The sequence below is a fragment of the Acinonyx jubatus genome, chromosome A1 (genome assembly GCF_027475565.1).
Source record: "Acinonyx jubatus isolate Ajub_Pintada_27869175 chromosome A1, VMU_Ajub_asm_v1.0, whole genome shotgun sequence".
NCBI lineage: Eukaryota > Metazoa > Chordata > Mammalia > Carnivora > Felidae > Acinonyx > Acinonyx jubatus.
In genome coordinates, this window is record NC_069380.1 from 21,771,051 (window position 1) to 21,794,497 (window position 23,447).

The window sequence follows — 23,447 nt, forward strand, 5'->3', positions numbered from 1 at the left end:
CAGCGCTCTGTCTGCTGCTGTGCAGACCTGTAGCCATGAGAGCACACAGTCCCCACGCTCAAGCCCGCTCAAGCCTGTTACAGGCGGATCCAGTGTCTGCGCAGCCCTTTCTAACCGGGGTCAGCTCTGAAAATCACTGATACTCTGAGGAGGTTAGGGAAGCGGGTGTCCGAAAACTAGGGACCCTAAAGAATGCTGTGGGACTACCTTATTCTTCTGGGGGCCCCAGATACAGGAACTCATTTGAATTTTGACCTCAGACAGACCAGGAATGAATTGCTGTGGAGGGGTTTCCCATTTTAAAATTCCAGTTCCAGAACAGCACTGAATGTTCTACTGGGAAAAAAAAGTACAGCTTTCCACTGATAGGCTTAGCGGTCACTCAAGATATGATGATAAGTAATGAAATGAAATCAATAGCTAGTCTCATTGTTCTTGAACTTGAAAATTACAGTGCAAAATGCTTTAAATATTTTACTTGGTATTAAAATAGAAACAGGTGAGTTTTGCCATTGCTGCTACCTTCCTGTTCTCTGTGAATTTATGTTGTGGATCTTCTATATGCTTTTAGGTAGTTTTAATTAAATGTGTATTAAAGTATAAGAACTTATTTTGGAAAACTTTAAAATTCTTGTTATGTTTTTAATTAAATTCTACATTCTACCTAGACAGGGTATTTAGCCTGTAAGCGTATAAAAGGGATTAGGTGAGGCTTGTTTTCTTTCAACATTAAGGTGAATTAAGGATATAATTTAGGTGTGAGTTGAAGACAGTCAAACGTTCCTTTATGCTTTTGTTCAGTTTTCTGAGAGCTATGCCTGTCATAAGACCAGTCTGCTTGTCTTCAGCTTTGAAAGAGGGCATTGTGCTACTTAGTCACCGCAGTCCTTGCACAGCACCTCACAGCCCATCAACCGGGGGCAGGCGGATCCTGGGATGGCACAGTTAAGTGTCACTCTTGTGCTTCTCAGCAGCCTAGGCACCTCCATTTTAAACGTGGTTAAGGAAAAAAAACTAAAGGTTGACATTCCTGAAAATCTTTTAAGTTAACTAATGAGATACAGTTTTAAGACATTCAGAATTCTTTAAAAAAAAAAAAAAGCTATCGGGGGCACCTGGGTGGCTCAGTCGGTTAAGCATCTGACTTTGGCTCAGGTCATGATCTTACAGTTTGTGGGTTCGAGCCCCATGTCGGGTTCTGTGCTGATGGCTCAGAGCCTGGAGCCTGCTTCAGATTCTGTGTCTCCCTCTCTCTGCCCCTACCCCACTCTCACTCTCTCTCTCAAAAATAAATAAGCATTTAAAAAATGTATATATATATATACATATATGTATATGTATATATATATAGCTATTAACAATATTTCAAAAAGATCATTATACACTTTATTTGGATTTTATTATATCATAATCACAGGGTAGCCATGGCCTGAAGAAATATACTGTAGACCCCCTCACATAGGTGCCATCTGTTTCACTAAATTATTCCTATCATAAATCTAACAATGATATGAATTAAAACACTTTATTGTTTTTAACATGAAACACATTTGCATTTCACATCTTAAACTAAGAATGGAAATAATTTTGTGGTATAAAGAAAATATTCTTCAGAAACTTTTATGTTTCAAGTGACTGGACTTACATAATTCTTAGAAGGAAATACCAGGTTTGTAAAATTTATTAGCTATAATAATTTTATTTCACTTAACTGTTCTTTTTCTAGGATTTACTAACGAGACATAAAGTGTTGGTTGCAGACTTCTTAGAACAAAATTATGACACTGTAAGTAGAAGTCCTTTTTAAGATTTTACCTCTTTCTCTCTTCTCCCCTCTCTCTCCTTCTTAGATCTATGGATGCTGGCTCCTATTTGTGATCCACAACAGACACCAACCATAGTCCACCATGCGCCCAATTTGTCCATTTACCTGGAAGCCAGGACATCAGGAAACTGTGGAAAATTGAGGGCTTTCTTATTTTTCACACCTCTTCCTGTTGTATCAGCTCCAAAAAAAGACTGGTACCTGCTCACTTTGATCGTGATTTAAGAGCATCCATGTTGCCCTTATGAGGCAGTAGGTAGGGGCACCTGGGTGGTTCAGTCAGTTGAGCATCTGATTTCAGCTCAGGTCATGATCTCACGGTTTGTGAGTTTGAGCCCCACATTGGGCTTGCCACTGTCAGCGCAGAGCCCACTTCAGATCCTCTGTCCCACCTCTCTGTCCTCCCCTGCTCATGTTCTCTCTCAAAAATAAACAAACACTTAAAAAAAGAAGAGGCAGTAGGTAACCATAAATGGAAGAGCACTCCACCCTCACTAAAAAATAAATCATTTTACTTGCTTGATAATTAGTTTTACTTACTAGTAGAAATACCAGTTCCCTTCTCAAATGGTGAATCCAGCCCATCCTTTTGAGATTGAGCTGAAACATGACTTTTCTAGGAAGCTTTTCCTAATCCCACCTGTCCACATGCATGCATGCACAATTCCCCCGCCCCCACTGTTCACGTTGTATTATTATGGAGTGTCTGTACCTTCCTGGCTGGTTCCTGAGCTCCCTGAGAAGCAGGAACCCTGTCTGTCAAACACAGGGTTCAGAGCCTGCTTGCCTGGCTTCAAGACCCAGCTCTGCCTCTTATTAATTGTGTTACTTTGGGTAAGGTAATTTGGGTAATTTTGCACCTACTGCAAAATGAAGATATTAATAATACCTACCTCATTGGGTTGTTTGCAGGAATTTGTAAAGATTTGGAACAATTTTTTTAGGATAATACCATATTAATCCCTCAGTATTAATTTTTGTCATTATTACTTGTATCCCTAATACCTAACTCAATGCCGTACAATGGTGGTGTTCAATGAGTATTGGATAAATAGATATATCCAAGAACAGCTATGCTTTTGCTAAATACATAAGCAAGAGTAACAGCATGATTAAAATAAACATGGCACAAACCTAAAACCACAAATCTTGATCTAGTGTTGGTTCAGATGCTCTAGACCAGTGATGTCCCACTGAAATAAAAGCCACTGTATAATTTAAAAATTTGTAGTTAGCTACACAAATAGGTAAAAGGAAACACATGACTCTGAAGATACAGAATACCCTCCCTGTCACTTTCTTATAGCTTCACACATCCAAATCACAGAAATTCAACTATGTCTCTTTTATTCATACATTGTTTACATATCTTCCTTTGAGATTAAGAATTAGCAGGGGCGCCTGGGTGGCTTAGTCGGCTAAGTGCCCAATTTTGGCTCAGGTCATGATGCCATGGTCCGTGGGTTGGAGCCCTTCTGTCAGCTCTGGGCTGTCAGCTCAGAGCCTGGAGCCTGCCTCAGATTCTGTGTCTCTCTCTGTGCCCCTCCCCCACTCATTCCCCCCCCTTCAAAAATAAACATTAAAAAAAATAATTAGCAATGTAATCATGAAGTCAAAATTGATTTTCATATCCTAAAATTATCAAGAAAATATTTGTGGGATCAACTGGAGTACTTAGATCTAAATGCAAAACATGAAGGGAGAATAATTTTTATTGCCAGCAGTATCCAAAAGCTTCTAGACCAAAAGAAAATGGCATATTTTTAAACTAAGGAAATGAGCTATTATTATAGTTTGGTTGATCAGAAACTGCAGATGCTAGATGGAATGTTAGAGACTCATTAGATGTACCTTATAATAAGTGAAAACAAGAGAGCTAAGATAGTTTATTACAAAACCCGTGGTATCAGCTACTGATCTTTTCTATAGAATGAGTGATGTAAATGTGTTGAGTAACACTGCTTTGCATTCAGGACATAGTACATAACAATTTGGGAGACTGTAAACTCATTCTCCTTGATCCCTTATTTACCGAATTTTTTTCTTTGTATCTATAGTCACTTCTTGTGTAATTTGGTAGCTTCACAGACACGGAGGCTGCTGCACCAACCTGAACACCAGCTCTGAGAGCTTATGCCCCCTCAGATATTTCATACTTCCTGAGTTTCATATTTTTTTGGCAGTAAACCATGAGATGGGAGCACACTGATATATGACTCTAAAATAATGAAACTGGCATCTTGGGGAATGTCATACCTTATACATGTGTTTGAAGTTTCTGGTTACATATGATTTCACTCATATGTGGAATTTACAAAACAAAGGGAATGAGAAAAGAAAGAAAAATAGAGAGAGACAAACCAAGAAACATACTCTTAATTGTAGAGAACAAACTGATGGTTACCAGAGGCGAGTTAGGTGGGGAAATCGGGGAAATTGGAGTTGGGGATTAAGGAGGGCACCTGTCCTGAGCACCGAGTGATGTGTGGAAGTGTTGAATCACTATATTGTACACGTGAAACTAATATAACACTGTATGTTAACTAAATTGAAATTAAAATTTTTAAAAACTTACCACAAAGTTTGATAAATTTAATGTCCCACAAAATCCTCTTCAGTTTCATGACAGAATAAATTAAACTTACTGTTTAGTACAAACAATAAGCCCTTCATATAAAAGAGTCTAATTATTATGACTTTAATGTGAACTAGATGCTTTCTTTTTAATATTTATTTATTTTTGCGAGAGAGAGAGACAGAGGAGAGGGAGGAGGGGCAGAGAGACGGCGGGGGCGGCGGGGGGGGGTGGTCAGAGGACTGGAAGCAGGCCCTGTGCTGACAGCAGAGAGCCTGATACGGGACTCAGACTCAGGAACTGTGAGATCATGATTTGAGCCGAAGTCCAACACTTAGCTGACTGAGCCACACAGGTACCCCCCAATGTTTTTACTTTCCACTTTCTTAATTCCTAGTTGGTAATTATCATCTGTGTGCACTGCTTGCCCTCATTGCACACGTGCACACACACCTCACCCTCAACCCTCTGAGGACCAGGACTGTTTTCCACCCTCCTCAGCCCCTGGACTCTCCTGCTTCAGTTCTCTGTTGGGCTCACTCCTCCCACCTCAGTGGTCCCTGAAGCATGTCCTTGCCTGGTGGGAGGTTGACGCTGAGCTTCCCCCACCTGTGGCACTCTATGTGAAACTAAAGGGCCCAGTAGTGGAGAGTAGTTGACAGGCACCCTGGGAAACGGGGGCCTCGAACACCAGCATCCTCCAGCTTCTGGGGACAGGGAAGTCCTCCAGAGAGGCCGGCTGGGATTAGATTAGCATGGCCATTGTGCAGCAAAAGTTGCCCCGTTTCTCTATGTGTCCGCTATGAACTTGACACTTTGATTCTTTATGGGGTACCAAGTGGAGCTCTAAGTATATTTGATCTTTTCCTAAATTATTCATGCACTCGTAGCTACCAGCAAGGCTACCTGAACAAATGACATGAAATGTGTTATTTTGCTACCCACTTAATAGATGAATTAGATCTTTTATTCAAAAGGGTTTATTTGAGAGGACTCAAATACTCCATTTTTCTACTCAATTTTTAATTTTCAGAACGAAAGTAGCAAAGTACATCTGTTGTTTCACTTGACCTCCGTATCCCGCTGTGTCTTTATGTGTAAAGGATGGTGAACTGGGAACCTCCGGGTGGACAGTGTGATCAGCATGGCGTTCAGCACATTGATGCAGAGCACAGCAGCTGGGCCGTGCTGGCCTAGTGGGCTGGGAATTTACTTTTGAAGCAAGAGAGTAATAAGCAAACCTAAAGCAGAGGAACCACTGCTGGTGTTACACTCTAATATTTGTTTTCTTTTCATTAGATTTTTGAAGACTATGAGAAATTGCTTCAGTCTGAGAATTATGTGACTAAGAGACAATCTTTAAAGGTAATATCAAATTGCTTAAGTTAGTCTGTGTTGGTTGATGTTTTGTTAGTAAATGATGGCCTCTTAGTGGACAAGTACATATGGGAAAAATTAAAGTGTCCCCCCCCCCCCACTTTATTTTTGTAACTTGAAAAGAATGCTTCATGTTATGACTGTACTTTGTAGCAAAACAATGTTGTGTCCTGCCTCGACTACTTTTTGGAAGTAATAACATAAAAATAGTAAGTGCATGATAAAGTAGAATTTCGTATATTTCAGCTCAGAAAGAAAGTCAAACCTAAGTTAATTTAAATAAAACCACAGTTCTCTCCTAAGGGGATATTTTCTGGAGATGAAAAGAAATCACTCTTAGCTTGAAACTAAGATCTGAATTACTGTTTATAAGGAAGAAACAGCAAAGTTCTCCTGTAGTTCTCTCTCTTTTTTTTTAATGTTTATTTATTATTTTTGAGAGAGAGAAACAGAGTGTGAGCTGGGGAGGGGCAGAGAGAGAGGGAGACACAGAATCTGAAGCAGGCTTCAGGTGCTGAGCTGTCAGCACAGAGCCCAATGCGGCTTGAACTCACAAACCCAGGGCTTGAACTCACAAACCGTGAGATCAGACCTGAGCCGAAGTCCAGTGCTTAACCGCTTAACTGACTGAGCCACGCGGACACCACTTCTGCAGTTCTCTTTCAGTGTATCTTGAAACAGAAACCAAACTGACCGTATTTTTCTTAAACATCTATATAATGTAGACTTTGTAGGGTATCTTTCAGAGAAGGGGGGAAGAAAAGGTGACATTGACAAAATATAACACATCAAATGCAAGATTAAAGTTTCCCTCTAAGTTTATGACATTACTGGAGAGATTCTGGATATATTTTCAATTGAGAGGGAAGACAACTTTCCACTATGAAATGGTGCTTATAGAACTGAAACATTATGGGGCTCCTGGGAAGCACTTACCCCCAGATTTGTAACCTATTTTTCTAAAGGTTTGTTTTTTAACTGCATTGCATTACTGGGTTCCATTCTCTGAGCATTCTTGTTAGCGTTTTACTACAGGTCATTTTTAGAGGTACCTCCACCATTTAACATGTTCAAACTGTATTTCCAACAAAGATGATGAAATATGAAACATGCTTATTCTTTAAGAGTTAAAAGAATAATCTTTAATAAAGTGGCTGTAATAAACAGATATGTGAGAAGACTACATGATCAAGAACACAAAACTGTGCTTTTCTAAAAATTGCCAGTATTACACCAAAACGGACTCTGGAAAGAGGTCAAAAGATGATATCACTAGCTGGAAAAGAAAGTAAAGTCAATGCTCAATTATCTGCAAATAGCTTTAGTTGGATGAATTATTGGGGGTGATGAGAGGGGTAAAAGGGCACTCCATGTGGCCAACAAATATTTATGTGCTCCTATTCCTGACATTACGGTGACAGCCAAGAACAAAATGAAGTCGCATCTCAATGGACCTTACATTCTGCCAAGGAGAACAGACAATTGATAAATAAACAGATAAAAATGAAATTTTCAGGTGATTTTAGAACAGTTATGCAGGGCAAAAGGGCAGGAAGTGATGAATGAAGGGATAAATGTGTGTGTGTGTGTGTGTGTGTGTGTGTGTGTATGTGTGTGTAAACAGTGGCATTTACTATTGGAGAGTATATCACCTATGAAATACCTGTGCAAGTTTGCTTTCCCTCATGAGGCAGGAAGCCCAGCAGAGTACGGCCGCCACGTAGTCGGTGAGTGGCCTTCCCTCCTTCAGTGAAACAGTGCCTGGAAGCAGCCATTTGGCCAGGAGGAAGTGGGGCTGCCCCTGTGGGAGTAGAACATGAGTTAGAGCTGTGTCCCTACCCTTCAGATCTCACTCAGATATTCCAAAGAATGTTTTTGGCAGATAATAATTGGCTGGTTTTGTCAAGCAGTTTGTATGATTTTGGGGCTTACTAAATATCACCTGTATTATGTTTACATGTTGGGATGACATTAATAGAACAATGTGTTTATTTCTAAATATTGAATACAGTTTTAACTAAAGTGATGACATAAGCCCATTTTGTATCACATTTTTGTCAGTTCATTTTACCCATGATTTTGCCTTAGCTGTGACCTGCCTTCCCCTATATTTGTGCCCTCGCTGCTCCAATGGTACCCATTGTTGGAGGGGTCAGTGAGCTATTTTCAGCCAGTCATTCAGCACCTTTTTATTGAGTTTCCCCTTGCATGGAAACCCGTACAAGCTGATCTGTGTAGAAAATATACCATGGTTTCACTGCTCTTTTTCTGGAGCCTGGACTGTTGAGATGGAGCTTCCGACAGAGGCAGTGACATTATGCCATGCTCTCCCAAGTCCAGAAAGCTTGTTAAAAGCAGCTGAAGATAAGGCTGCATCCTGTTGGCATACCTGTGTAGTACCTAAAGAATAGAATTCCCTATTTGCTAAGGCTCCACAACGACAGCCAAAACAGAGGAGCTGCTGCTCTGTATTATAAGAGATCATCGCCCTCGGAGGGAAGTAGAAATTGAATAGGAAACAGAGACAACAGTGCTCTAAGGGGCCAGCAGGTAAGAAATAGCTCATACATTTTCCAAATCCTTCCTCTTTTTAGTGAGAATCTATGACACCCTGAACCAAAGTAGCGACATTGGTATGAACTAAGGTGATGGGACTAAAGTGGGATCCAGAAAGGTGAGGGTCATAGACTTTAGAGTTTATCTTTGTGCCATTTTCAGCAGTGACAGGAATTCATGATAGAAACTTTTCTGTGATCGACGATCTCTAGAGCCTTAGGTGAAGTTATAAAGTAACAGTTGTTCATCTAAACATCTGGGCCTTCTTCCTGTTTTTTCTGTCATGCTACCTTACATCTCCTACCCATGGGCCCATTGCCCTCATTCTGTTCTCAAGCCCCACCTTGTCCTGTCCCCTTGTTAATAGACATAAAGTGGTTAGAGCAGAGCCTAGCTCATGTTAAGAAGTAGATATTTGTTCAATAAAATAAAAATAAATTTTATAAGTAAATATTCCTCTCCTGTCCTCAGTGCTCAATCTCTAGAAGGTGGTCTATTCTAAATAAATAATTGAGACTAGGGTATGAATTAGACTGATACCCTAGCAGGATGCATTTGCATTTGAAAACAGAAGCAGTGGATATGTGATTGGTACAATCTGTAATACAAATCTGGTGGGTAGCACAGGGGAGTGAGAAGGTCCGTTCTTCACTGCTGTCTACTGCTCCCCCTCCCCCCCTCCACTGTTCTGCCCCCTTCTCACATGGCTCTGAGGCTAGACACCTCTACTCTATTTCCAGCGACACAGGCAAGGAGCAACTGAGTTTGTATCTGGTATTGAAACTCTCCCTTTTCCACTTGATTGTGCTTCCTACTTATTCACAGATGCCCCAGCCCATGCAGAAGGCCTCTTTCCTGTTCTTTATTAATCCAGCCAGATGTACTACATTGGCTGCTACTCTTGCCTAAAATCTTTTATAGTGGAGTATCTCATAAATGTTTTGTTTACAGTGTGATAAAACTGAGCACTGGTTGGACACCAAACAAACCAAAACAAAACAAAATGAAAACTAGTAAAAGACATATAAAGCAGGGTGTCTGGGTGCCTCACTTGGTTAAATGTCTGACTCTTGATTCCGGCTCAGGTCATGATCTCACAGTTGTGAGTTTGAGCCCTGCATTGGGCTCTGCCCTAAGTGTAGAGCCTGCTTAAGATTCTCTCTCTTCTTGCTGCACACGTAGAAAACTGATTTGAGGATTAACACAACAATCTGCACAACCCGAACCACAGAACTCAGCAGGTACGCAGCACAGAGAGGTGAACTGAGGGAGAGAGAAGCCGCAGAGGGCAGGGAGGTGTTTTTGCTTGTGGAGAGAGGACAGAGACGGGATGGGGGTGGGGTGGGGGGTATTATGGAAAAAGCACTCTCCCCCAAAAGCAGTTGGAGAAAAAGCGGGAAAATGGAAACGGCCACAGGGACTGAACTAAAAAGGGAGAAAGGAGAAAGGAGAGGGTTTAAATTCCATTAAGACTCTCTAAACAGGGGGGAGCGCAGACTCTGAAATTCTGCAGCTCAATACCTGGCAGTGCTCTGGTGAGAAGGGCGAATCCTCAGGAGCAGAGTGAAGTCAGGGGTCTTCGGGCCACACGGGGAAAGGTGGTTCCCCTGCTGGGGAGGCTGTGCGGCCACCCGGTCCCAGCAGACCCCAGAGGACAAACACATTCGCTACTCCAGGAACAAGGTCATTAAAGGTGAAGCGTGGTGCCAGAGGTGTGTTGTGATTTTCCATAATCCCTGAAACGCTGCTGCTACACTATTTCGTGAACTTTTTCTGGGGCGGGCTGGCACCTGGCCGCAGTCTCGGGGCACCAGCAGCAGCACAATTCCGCGAAAAGTTCCTGGGTACAGCCGGCACCCAGCCATTGCTCGGTGAGATCCTCCCCCAGAGGGTCTGAGCCGGTTAAAAGCCGCAGTCCCTCAGAAGTGAGGAGTCGGGAAGCACAGCTGATCTGAGATAAAACTCAGGAGGGAGGTGCCGCCTGGCATCCTGAAGGCTTGGTCACAGACAGTGTAAAAGCAGGGAGTGCTCCAGCTTCTGGAGACAAAGGACAGGTGCGCGATTGCTGGTCGGGTAGAGCAGAGTTCCGATTTGGAGATTCGGTTCCCGCGTGACGCCATTTTTGCCACTCACGCGCATGGGTTTACGCACCTACAGGCACCACAACACTCCACACCAGGAAGCTAAGCAGCGCCATCTAGTGGAGAATGGAGCCGTTACACTAAGCCCCATCCAACTGGGCCAACCTCGCTCTTCAGAAACACAAGTCTCTCCACTTGCTTAGATTATGAACTATAAAGTGCTTCATAGTTTGATTTCTAGGGTAAAATGAAGTAATTTGAATCCCATTTCAGTCTGTTCGCTGGCCCATCTATAAAATTTTCTTTTTTTCCTTTTTCTTCTTTTTCATTTCTTTTCTTTTTCTTGAATAAAGAGAAAAATATTTTTATTTTCAATTTTTATTAAAAATATTTTTCTTTAAAATTTGTTTGTATTATATTTTATATTTTTTTGTAAATTTTTCAAATTCTACTTTACTTCCATCATTTCATTTTATTCTATTTCAGTGTATTCATTTTTTCAGATTTTCAAGTGTTTTCCTTTTTTTCTTTTTCCCTTTTTTCTCTAATCTATCAAGCTCCTTTCAACAACCAGATAAAAACACACCTAGGATCAAACATCATTTATTGGACTTGGGTGTGTGTGTTGTTTTTAATTTTTTAATTTTAATTTTTTTTGCCTTATTAATTCCTTTTCTTCCTTCAAAATGACAAAACAAAGGAATTCACCCCAAAAGAAAGAGCAGGAAGAAACAACAGCCAGAGACTTAATCAAGAGAGATACAAGCAAGATGTCTGAACCAGAATTTAGAATCACGATAATGAGAATACTGGCTGGGGTTGAAAATAGATTAGAATCCCTTTCTATGAAGATAAAAGAAGTAAAAGCTAGCCAGGATGAAATAAAAAATGCTATAACTGAGTTATAGCAATCTCGAATGGATGCCACAGTGGCAAAAATGGATGAGGCAGAGCAGCCAATCAGTGATATAGAGAACAAACTTATGGAGAATAATGAAGGAGAAAAAAAGAGGGAGACTAAGTCAAAGAGCACAATTTAAGAATGAGAGATTTCAGTGACTCATTAAAAGGAACAACATCAGAATCATAGGGGTCCCAGAAGATGAAGAGAGAGAAAAAGGGGTAAAGGGTTATGTGAGCAAATCATAGTGGAAAACTTTCCTAACCTGGAGAAAAACACAGACATCAAAATCCAGGAAGCACAGAGGACTCCCATAAGATTCAACAGAAACTGACCATCAACAAGACATATCATAGTCAAATTCACAAATTACTCAGGCAAGGAAAGAATCATGAAAGCAGCAAGGGAAAAAAAGTTCTTAACTTACAAGGGAATACAGATCAGGTTTGCAGCAGAAACTTGGCAGGCCAGAAAGGAGTGGGAGGATATAGTCAATGTGCTGAATTGGAAAAATATGCAGCCAAGAATTCTTTATGCAGCAAGGCTGTCATTTAAAATAGAAGGAGAGATTAAAAGTTTCCCAGACAAAAATTAAAGGAGTTCATGCCCACTAAACCAACACTGCAAGAGATTTTAAGGGGGACTCTCTGAGGTGAGAAAAGATAAATAAATAAATAAATAAATAAATACCAAAAGCAACAAATTTTAGAAAGGACCAGAGAACACCACCAGAAACTCCAACTCTATAAGAAACATAATTGCAATAAACTCATATCTTTCAGTACTCACTCTAAACGTCAATGGACTAAATACTCCCATCAAAAGACATACGGTAACAGAATGGATAAAAAAACAAGAGCCATCAATATGCTGGAGACCCTCTTTAGACCTAAAGACACCTTTATATTGAAATTACCCTTAATTTCAATAGATGGAGAAACATCTATCACGCTAATGGTCGACAAAAGAAAGCCAGAGTAGCCATACTTATATCAGACAATCTAGACTTACAAATAAAGGCTGTGACAAAAGATGAAGAAGGGCATTATATCATATTAAGGGGTCTATCCACCAAGAAGACCTAATAATTGTAAACATTTATGCTCCAAATGTGGGAAAACCCAAATATATAAGTCAATCACAAATACAAAGAAACTTATTGATAATAATACTGTAATAGTAGGGGACTTCAAAACCCCGCTGACAGCAATGGACAGATCATCTAAATCAGAAAATCAACAAGAAAACAATGGCTTTGAATGATACACTGGACCAGATAGACTTGACAGATATATTCAGAACATTTCATCCTAAAGCAGAATATGCATTCTTCTCCAGTGCACATGGAACATCTTCCAGAATAGATCACATACTGGGACACAAATCAGCCCTCAAGTGCTACAAAAAGATTGAGATTATAACGTGCATATTTTCAAACCACAATGCTATGAAACTCCAAATCAACCACAAGAAAAAATTCAGAAAGGTAACAAATACTTGGAGACTAAAGAACATCCGACTAAAGAATTAATGGGCTAACCAAGAAGTTAAGGAAGAAATTAAAAAGTACATGGAAGCCAGTGAAAATCATACCACCACAGCCCAAAACCTCTGTGATGCAGGTTCCCATAAGAGGGAAGTATACAGCAATCCAGACCTTCCTAAAGAAGGAAGAAAGGTCTCAGATACACAACCTAACCTTACACCTTAAAGAGCTGGAAAAAGAATAGCAAATAAAACCTGAAACCAGCAGAAGACAGGAAATAATAAAGATTAGAGCAGAAATCAATGCCATCGAAACCAAAAAACGGTAGAGCAGATCAATGAAACCAGAAGCTGGTTCTTTGAACAAATTAACAAAACTGATAAACCACTAGCCAGTTTGACCAAAAAGAAAAAGGAAAGGACCCAAATGAATAAAATCAAGAACGAAAGAGGAGAGATCACAACCAACACAGCAAAATAAAAATAATAATAAGAGAATATTATGAGCAATTATACGCGAATAAAATGGGCAATCTGGAAGAAATGGACAAATTCCTAGAAACATATACACTACCAAAACTGAAACAGGAAGAAACAGAGAATTTGAACAGACCCATAACCAGTAAAGAAATCGAAGTAGGAATCAAAAATCTCCCAAAAAAACAAGAGTCCAGGGCCAGATGGCTTTCCAGGGGAATTCTACCAAACATTTAAGGAAGAGTTAACACGTACTCTCTTGAAGCTGTCCCAAAGAATAGAAACGGAAGGAAAACTTCCAAACTCTTTCTATGAAGCCAGCATGACCTTGATTCCAAAACCAGACAAAGACCCCACTGAAAAGGAGAACTATAGACCAATTTCCCTGATGAACATGTATGCAAAAATCCTCAAGAAAATATTAGCCAACCGGATCCAACAATACATTAAAAATTTTTTTCACCATGACCAAGCGGGATTTATACCTGGGATGCAGGGCTGGTTCAATATCCGCAAAACAATCAATGTGATTCATCACATCAATAAAAAAAGGACAAGAACCATATGATCCTCTCAATAGATGCAGAGAAAGCATTTGACAAAATACAGCATCCTTTCTTGATACAGACCCTCAAGAAAGTAGGGAGAGAAGGATCATACCTCGAGATCATAAAAGTCATATATGAAAGACCCAATGCTAATATCATCCTCAATGGGGAAAAACTGCGAGCTTTCCCCCTAAGGTCAGGAACAAGACCTGACCACCCCCTGACCATGGGGATGTCCACTCTCACCACTGTTATTCAACATAGTATTGGAAGTCTTAGCCTCTGCAGTCAGACAACACAGAGAAATAAAAGGCATCCAAATCAGCCAGGAGGAGGTCAAACTTTCACTCTTTGCAGATGACATGATACTCTATATGGAAAACCCAAAAGATTCCATGCTGATCCATGAATTCAGCAAAGTGGCAGGATATAAAATCAATGCACAGAAATCGGTTGCATTCCTATACACCAACAATGAAGCAACAGAAAGAGAAATCAAGGAATCGATCCCATGTACAATTGCACCAAAACCCATAAAATACCTAGGAATAAATCTAACCAAAGAGGTGAAAAGTCTATACACTGAAAACTATAGAAAGCTTATGAAAGAAATTGAAGAAGACACAAAAACACGGAAAAATTTTCCATGCTCCTGGATAGGAAGAACAAATATTGTTAAAATGTAGCTACTACCCAAAGCAATCTACATATTGAATGCAATCCTTATCAAAAAAACACCAGCGTTCTTCACAGAGCTAGAACAAACAATCCTAAAATTTGTATGGAACCAGAAAAGACCCTGAATAGCCAAAGCAATCTTGAAAAAGAAAACCAAAGCAGGAGGCATGACAATCCTCCTGAAGCAAGGATTGCCTCTTGAAGCAAGACTTCAAGCTGTATTACAAGGCTGTAATCATCAAGTCAGTATGGTATTGGCACAAAAGCAGACACACAGATCAATGGAACAGAATAGAGAACTGAGAAATGGACCCACAAACGTGTGGCCATCTAATCTTTGACAAAGCAGGAAAGAATATCCAATGGAATAAAGACAGTCTTTTCAGTAAGTGGTGCTGGGAAAACTGGACAGCAACATGCAGAAAAATGAACTTGGACCACTGTCTTACACCATACCCCAAAACACACTCAAACTGGATGGAAGACCTAAATGTAAGACACTTCGGAAGCCATCAAAATCCTCCAGGAGAAAGCAGGCAAACACCTCTTTGACCTTGGCCTCAGCAACTTCTTACTTAATGCATCTCCGGAGGCAAGGGAAACAAAAGCAAAAATGAACTATTGGGACCTCATCAAAATAAAAAGCTTCTGCACAGGGAAGGAAACAATCAGCAAAACTAAAAGGCAACCGACGGAATGGGAGAAGATATTTGTAAACGACATATCAGGTAAAGGGTTAGTATCCAAAATCTATAAAGAACGTATCAAACTCAACACCCAAAAAACAAATAATCCAGTGAAGAAATGGGCAAAAGACATGAAGAGACACTTCTCCAAAGACGACATCCAGATGGCCAACCGGCGCATGAAAAAATGCTCAACATCACTCATCATCAGGGAAATAAAAATCAAAACCACAATGAGATACCACCTGACACCTGTCAGAATGGCTAACATTAACAACTCAGGCAACAACAGATGTTGGCAAGGATGTGGAGAAAGAGGATCTCTTGCACTGCTAGTAGGAGTGCAAACTGGTGCAGCCACTCTGGAAAACAGTACGGAGGTTCCTCAAAAAATTAAAAAATAGAATGACCCTACAACCCAGCAATTGCACTACTAGGTATTTATCCAAGGGATATAGGTATGCTGTTTTGAAGAGACACATGCACCCCAATGTTTATAGCAGCGCTATCAACAATAGCCAAAGTATGGAAAGAGGCCTCATGTCTATCAGTGGATGAATGGATAAAGAAGATGGGGTATATATACAATGGACTATTACTCAGTGATTAAAAAGAATGAAATCCTGCCATTTGCAACTACGTGGATGGAGCTAGAGGGTATTATGCTAAGCGAAATTAGTCAGAGAAAGGCAAATATCATATGACTTCACTCATATGAGGACTTTAAGACACAAAACAGATGAACATAAGGGAAGGGAAGCAAAAATAATGCAGAAACAGGAAGGGGGACAAAACCTAAGAGAGTAATATGGAGAATAAACAGAGGGTTACTGGAGGGTTTGTGGGGGGGGGGGATGGGCTAAATGGGTAAGGGGCATTAAGGAATCTACTGAAATCATTGTTGCATGATACGCTAACTAACTTGGATGTAAATTAAAGAGATAGATTCTCTCTCTTCCTCTCTGTCTCTCCCCCACTCACTTTCTCTTAAGAAAAGAAAAAGATAAAGCGTATGTACAATATAGAAATTGTTGAAATGAATACTAAAGAGTTGGCTCTTTTGAATGCTAGACTGTAGGCAGACATCACTATTCAAGGAGAGAGCCTGTCAAATACTGTGTATTTAGTAGAAAACTATTGTTTTGGAGAGCTCCACTGGTACATTATTGGTTTTTCTTTTTGAGAATTAGGTCTGGGGTAGCAGTATGTTCTGTTTTGACACAGCTGTTTATATCTCTGAATTCTGTAATATTTTGCACATAGATGTTTCATCATTTTAGAAATCAAGAGAGTTTACGTTATTTTAAGAGTATACTTAGAGTATTCTTTAAGTGATAAACTGTCTTAAAGCTCAGCTGTGTTCTAACTCCAAAGCTACCAACCGTCTTTTGTTAATCTTATTCTTAATTTTCATGAGCTACCTTGAGATGCTTGGATTCCTGGTGTCAATAAAAAATAATTAACAAATTCCTTCCCCTCACATGACAGAGCTTAGGAATTTATTTCTTATCTTCTTCAGAGCCTGGTATTTAATTATTAGAGGGAAAGATTATAATTCAAAAGAAGCTTGGTAGAATTTGGGGGGTTTTTTTTGGCTCTGGTCAATTTCATTAAAACACTAAGTTAAAAGAAACTCTTATTATTTCCACTTGCTTTGGTTCTACTTTGTAATATATAAGCCTATAAAATGAAATTTAGAGAACTAAAAACAGTTTTTTCCCATTTTACCTAGTATAGTATTGTGTTAAATGCTTTGTATTATGATGAAATGCAGCATTTTGTCATTGTCAGTATTAATTAAAATAGATTAAATTTAATGGCTAAAAGAGTCAGTGTAGTTGGTAAATAATTTAACACAATTGCTTGTTTCATAAAACTAGTGAAATTATATTAGCAGAGGCTAGGTTGGATAGAGTTTATATGTATGCATACCCATGGAATAAAAATTAAAGTTACTTAATCTGAATTTAACTCATAAATGTCACTTCAGCAAATTATTGAGTGTGTGTGTACATGCAAATTAAGGGTAAATTTTTTTAGTGAAATTTCTTTGTTGCTGAAAGACCTTTTGATATGTGTATGTGTATATAGTAATATGTATATGTATTCGTGTATATATGATGTGTATTTTATTGGATTTTTATATATGTTTTATATAAATATATCTTTATATATCAATGTAGAAGCTGTATCTATATCTATCTATAGATGTAGAAAGCTCTGTAAAGAATCCTATCTATATCTGTATATGCCCATGTATATCTTAGGTGGGTGTATCTTACATCCACATATATGTCTTGTCAGTTTTACAACCCAAAAGAGGTTTGTGGCTTGTTTTTTGTTTTGTTTTTTGGGGTGTTTTGTTTTGTTTTTTTGGTTTTTTTTTTTTTTTTTGAGAGTCTGGAAGCCATACTGCTGACCCATAAACATGCCAGAAGACAGCACGCCTATTGCCCTGTCACCAGGGAAATTAACCCTGGTACTTCTCTCCAAGCTGCAAGCATTTGCTTGTCAGAGAGATAAGAGTTTTATTTAATTCTCTTTATTAGTGGAATAAAGGCAATTAGTTAAAACAAATAGCTACCTCAGTGGACAGGTGGGTTCAGAGTGAAATGTGAAGGGTGCACAGCAAAAGGCACTGTCAAGTCCCCTTACAGAGAACAGGTTACCTTTCATCTTGAGAAGATATGCATGTAAGGGGTTGCAGCTGCACGGCAGTATAAGTAAGGTGTAATTTTATGTGTCTTCATCATGTCTTTTTCACCCATTACCTACAATGATGTGCTGTGGATGTGCTTATTTAGTAATCAAACTGCTTGCTTTCTTTTCTACATTTTGTCAACTTTATTTCCCCAACAGTATCCATGCACATCACACAGTTAAGTTGTAAAGGGTACAAACACAAACATGATTTGATGGATGCCCTTACGTTCTTAAGAGGCAAGTGGGGCACCCGGGTGGCACAGTCGGTTGAGCGGCCGACTTCGGCTCAGGTCACGATCTCGCAGTCCCTGAGTTTGAGCCCCGCGTAGGGCTCTGGGCTGACGGCTCAGAGCCTGGAGCCTGCTTCCGATTCTGTGTCTCCCTCTCTCTCTGCCCCTGCCCCGTTCATGCTCTGTCTCTCTCTGTCTGAAAAATAAATAAACGTTTAAAAACAATTTTTTTTTAAATAAAGCGGCAAGTAAGTCTGTACTGCAAGGCAGTGAGTACTGCTGAGGAAAAACAACGCAGAGCAACAGGGGAGAAAGTTGAGCTCTTAGAAACTGAACGTAGAATGGTGGTCCCCAGGCACTGGCGGGCAGGGGGATGAGAGGTATTGGTCAATGGGTACAAACTTTCAGTTATGAGAAGACTAAGTCCTAGGATCCGATGTCCAGCATGGTGACTATAGTTAAGAATACTGTGTCACGTACTTGAAACTTGCTGAGAGTGGATCTTAAGCATTCTCATCACACACCAAACCAAAGGGTAACTGTTGAGGTGATGGATGTGTTAATTAACATGATTGTGGTAAATGTTTTACAGTGTATACATATTTGAAATGATTGTGATGTACACTTCAAGTATAGACAATTTTGTCAGTTATATCTAAATAAAGCCAGGGGAAACATTGGGAGTAAAGAGAGTGCAGCCACAGGGGCAGAAGAATGAGGAGTAAGTGGGGCTCCTAGGAAAGGAAGTAGAAGTGACTCAGGAGCACAGAGGGGTTTGAATGCTATCCTAAGGAGTTTAATTTTTTCCCCCTAAATTTATTGGCATCCAGGGATTTGTTTATTCATTCACTCCTGAAGTGGAATTGGTAACATGAATGGGGCTGATCTTCAGGAAGATGTGTTTGACACTGCATGCAGGGTGGATTGGATTGGGTCTGCATTGAGGAAGGGACCACTCTGCGTGCTGCCGCAGGAGCCCGGCGAGAGGCCCTGAGGGCTGGAAAGAGGATGCTGGCAATAAAAGTAGAAGGAAAGATGTTCGAGACATTGATAAACAGAAAATTGGCAGACCATGGATGTAGATTTGATGCAACGGCGGAGCCAAAGAAGAAGCCGAGGAGGACTTCAACTCTGCCCTAGGGACCTGGCTGGCAGTGGTGTCATTAACAAAGCAGGAAAGGAAGGGTTTCAGAGAAGCTGAGTGTGATTAGCTAGCCAAGTGTTCTACTGGGCCTCCAGGCAGGCAGTTAGAAACTTTGGTATATATATTAAAAAAAAAAAAAAAGAAAGGGGGTAGGGGTTGCCTGGGTGGCTCAGTCAGTTGAGCATCCGACTCTTGATTTCAGCTCAGGTCATGATCCTAGGGTCGTGGCCTTGAGCCCTGTGTTGGGCTCTGTGCTGAATGTAGAACCTGCTTGAGAATCTTTCTCTCTCTCTCCCTCTCTCTCTCTCCCAACACCCCCTCCCCCAACTCACACTGTCTCTCTGTCTCTCAACGTAAAAAAAAAAAGAAAAAGTAACGTTGTTATAGAGCTTAGGAAAGAAACTGGGACTTGAAATACAGGTTTGGGAGACATCTTCCTAGATATTACAGTTGAAGCCTTGGGTGTAGGTAAGACTGAAGAGGGAGAAAAGATCAGAGATTCAAGATACCGCTTGGAAAATTCCTACATAAGGAGGGCAGTAACACAGGAGCAAAGAAATAAGCTGCAAGAGGTAAGGAGCCAGAAGAATTCAGTGGCCTTGAAACCAGGGGCAAAGAAAGTTTCCAGAAGAGACGCAGTTAGCTCTAGATGTGGCAGAGATATTAAGGAAAATGAAGATAAACAGTTTACACGACGGCTGTCCCATGTTTGAGAATACCCAGCTAACATCCATCACTGCCCATCATTTCCTTTTGTGTGCTAAAATAACTTTAAGGTGTGTAGTTCTCAGTTGTTAAATAGACAGCCAGATGCACACCCTCACACACACACACACACACACACACACACACACATCACTGCACACACATGTCTGGGGTTCTGTTGCTAGACAGTATTGTGATAGACAGCCAGCTCAAAGTTTCATGTGCTTTCTCCTCCCATCCAGGATTTCTGTAACTATCTGTACAATAGATTACTATCCTGAGGCATCCAGAAAAGGTCTGGTGAATAGGAGAACTCAAAAATAAGTATATCATATATAAAGCTGTGTAAAGGGTACATTTCAGCTGCCTGGTTGCTGAAGCTTTAGGATCTCTACCACTACATGAGAATAAAAAGTTGATGAGGTAGAGAACATTCAGTGATGCTACTAGAGGCTCTCCCACTATTCTCATTTTTGGTATTTTTATTTTGTTTTAAAGTCTGTCTTAGTCTGTTCGGGCTGCTACAACAAAAATACCACAGACTGGGAGGCTGGGCAGCCCAAGATCAAGGGGCCAGCAGCGAGAGAGCTCTCTGGGGTCTCTTTCATAAGAGCACCAGCCCCATTCATGCAATTCTACCTTCCCAAAGGCCCCACCTCCTAATACCATCACATTTGGGGTTAGGATTCCAACATACAGATTTTAGGGAGGCACAGACATTCAGTTCATAACATGGAATAATGCTGCATTTGGGGGGAACCATTAATTTGTTACAAGAAAATGTTTTGCTTTACTTTTTTATAAAAACTTGCTGTACATATTAAACTTCATGTGGATTCAGGGTCAATGATTTTTTTTTTCTTGGCTATCTAGCAGGTTTTGTAGTAAAAGTTAGGGGGAAGGTAAGATTCACTTAATGGAACCTATTTGCCCAGTAAGCTTCTAGAGTACATTTATTCAGGGAAGGGAGGTATAACTGTAGAATCAACTTTGGTATTCTTTTTTTTAGCACAATGCCTAAGAAGCAATGTAGTACTGGGAAGCAAGATTAAAGTAAGCGAGGAAAATAATAAATTCATTTTGGGCTATCTCTGGATGAAAGCTACAGAGAGAGCTTTTTTAAGCTGCAGCAATGACTGGCTTTTAAAAAAGATGCAGAAATGCATTAATCACTGAGTTTAGCAAAACTGTGTGAAAAGCTTAAAATAACTTAATAACCACTCCTTTCATGCCTGTGCCAAATGTAAGATGCATGTAATAAAGACTCTCAGTTTTTTTCATGTCAACATTCCTAACCACATTTATAGTTGTTTTTTTTTTCAGGGAAAAGTGCCATATATTTTGAATCAGATGGCTCTCAGATTATTGCTTTAATTTTGTGTTTGTTTGTTTGTTTGTTTGTTTGTTTTGTAGCTGCTAGGTGAACTGATCCTGGACCGACACAACTTTGCCATTATGACAAAGTACATCAGCAAGCCGGAGAACCTCAAACTGATGATGAACCTCCTTCGAGACAAAAGTCCCAACATTCAGTTTGAAGCCTTCCATGTCTTTAAGGTAAAGTGCAACAGAAATAACGTGGGCATTTGCTTTCCACTTTCAAATGGCTAACTGCCTGCTGTTTACTCTCCTTTATACTTGAGAGAAAATGAAATAGGCAGTTTTTCTGTTTTGTGTGACTTGGATGAAATTTTAGAGTTATTTTAATGAATGCCCATTTGTTTCTAATCCCTATCTCTAAATATTTTCATTTTTCCACTGAGAAAATAGGTGGATACTGTTTCCCAAACGTTACTAAAATAATCAGCGATAGAGCCAGAACCCAAATCCCAAGGGTCGGAATTATTGAATGCTTTGCTTTCTGCCTTAAGTGTTTTTTTGAACCTTAAATGAAGCATTGAAGAAACAGTGGGGCACTACTCACTTTCATTACTTGTTTAGAAAAAATTTTTTAAATATATTTTGCTATGAATGGAAACTAGTTCCCCATAACACCAGCTTCTTTCTAACATTTTTTCTTTGATGTAAGAGTGACAAAATGGCCTTCTAGTAATTTTAGACAATATACTTTTTTAAAGCATGGTAGGAGAAATCTGTAATCTGTAATCCCATACTTGTAATCAAACTATTGTAAAGATTTTAGTTAACTTTATTTTCCTGTGCTCATATTTGAAGGTTTTTTTTTTCTGCAGCTATATTCACATGGTACACAAAATTGATATCCCGATTTTATCACTTAGTGCTATGCTAGAAGAGGTGAACATTAATTCATTGTTGTTATATATGGGTTTTAGAGCCAGTAGTTTTATTAGCATTACAGTTTATCATTGGATTTATTTACTCTAGTTTACTTGAAGAGTCCTCTGTTATTTATATTTAGGTTGTTTCATTTTCCCCACTGTAAGGAATGCTGTCATGAGCATTTTCTATAGCCAGCCAGTTGTTTTTCCATATTTGGGATTATTTTCTTAGGATAGATTATCTGGAGGGGTGCCTGAGGGGCTCAGTTGGTTAAGTGTAGGACTCTCGGTTTCCTCTCAGGTCATGATCTCACGGTTTGTAGGTTAGAGCCCCACATCAATTCTGCGCTGGCTGTGCAAAGCCTGCTTGGAATTCTCTCTCCCTCTCTCTGCCCCTCCTCTGCTTGCATGCCTACACATGTGCAAACTCTCTCTCAAAATTGTTTTAAAAAGGATTAAAAAAGGATGAATATCTCTAGAGTAAAATTAAGAGTCAAGGGGGTTCCAGGCTTTTTTTGGATCTGTATGATGTTTATTCGGTGACTGAATTTATAAGTCTAAAAATGGGAGACATGACAGTTTATAAGGTATGTAGCTGTTGCTTTGAGAGGTTAAAAAAAAAAAAAGCTTGATCCATCTTTCAGCCATCGGGTCTTTTTTGGCCAGAGAGCCGCTAGAGAAATTCAAATAACAAATTAATTTATAAATTCCATTCAATTATGTTCAAAATCCCTACAGGACTTCTCATGGAACTGGGCAAGCTGATTCTGAAAGTTATGTGGTAGAACAATGGTCTAAGGTTAGCTATGGCAATTTTAAAAAAGAGCTAGGTAGGGGAATCCACTCTACCAGATACTGAGACTTAAGATTTATAGTAAATGAAGACAGTTTTGTATTGGCATAGAGATAGATAAATAAAACAACAAAACCAAGGTAGAGGGCCCAGAAATAAACCTGTACAAACATGAAACGGTTTTGATAGTAGAAGAATTACAAATCAGTTGAGAATAGGTTAACTGTTTAATAAATGGTTCTAGAGTAATGGATTTCATCCATGGAGAGAAAACCCTATACTATACCCTCCAGTATACTCAGAAATAAATTCTCGGTAAAGATCTGCACTTGAAAAGCAAAACTTTTTAACTTTTAGGAGAGAAAATAAGAGACTGTCTTTTATGATGTACAGGAGGGAAGAATTCTTTAAACAGAATGTAGAATCACAAAACATAATAGGAA

At 39.6% G+C, this 23,447-nt stretch overlaps 1 protein-coding gene across 8 annotated transcripts in view; it reads left to right on the forward strand.

Moving 5' to 3' along the window:
* CAB39L (calcium binding protein 39 like) overlaps nt 1–23,447 on the forward strand; it is a 127,627-nt gene that overhangs the window by 91,048 nt on the left and 13,132 nt on the right. For all 8 annotated transcript variants that reach the window (XM_027064801.2, XM_027064799.2, XM_027064802.2 and 5 more), the window contains 3 exons: nt 1,727–1,786; nt 5,700–5,765; nt 21,385–21,528. In XM_027064801.2, coding sequence (XP_026920602.1) covers nt 1,727–1,786; nt 5,700–5,765; nt 21,385–21,528 — 270 coding nt within the window. The remainder of the gene's footprint in view (nt 1–1,726; nt 1,787–5,699; nt 5,766–21,384; nt 21,529–23,447) is intronic.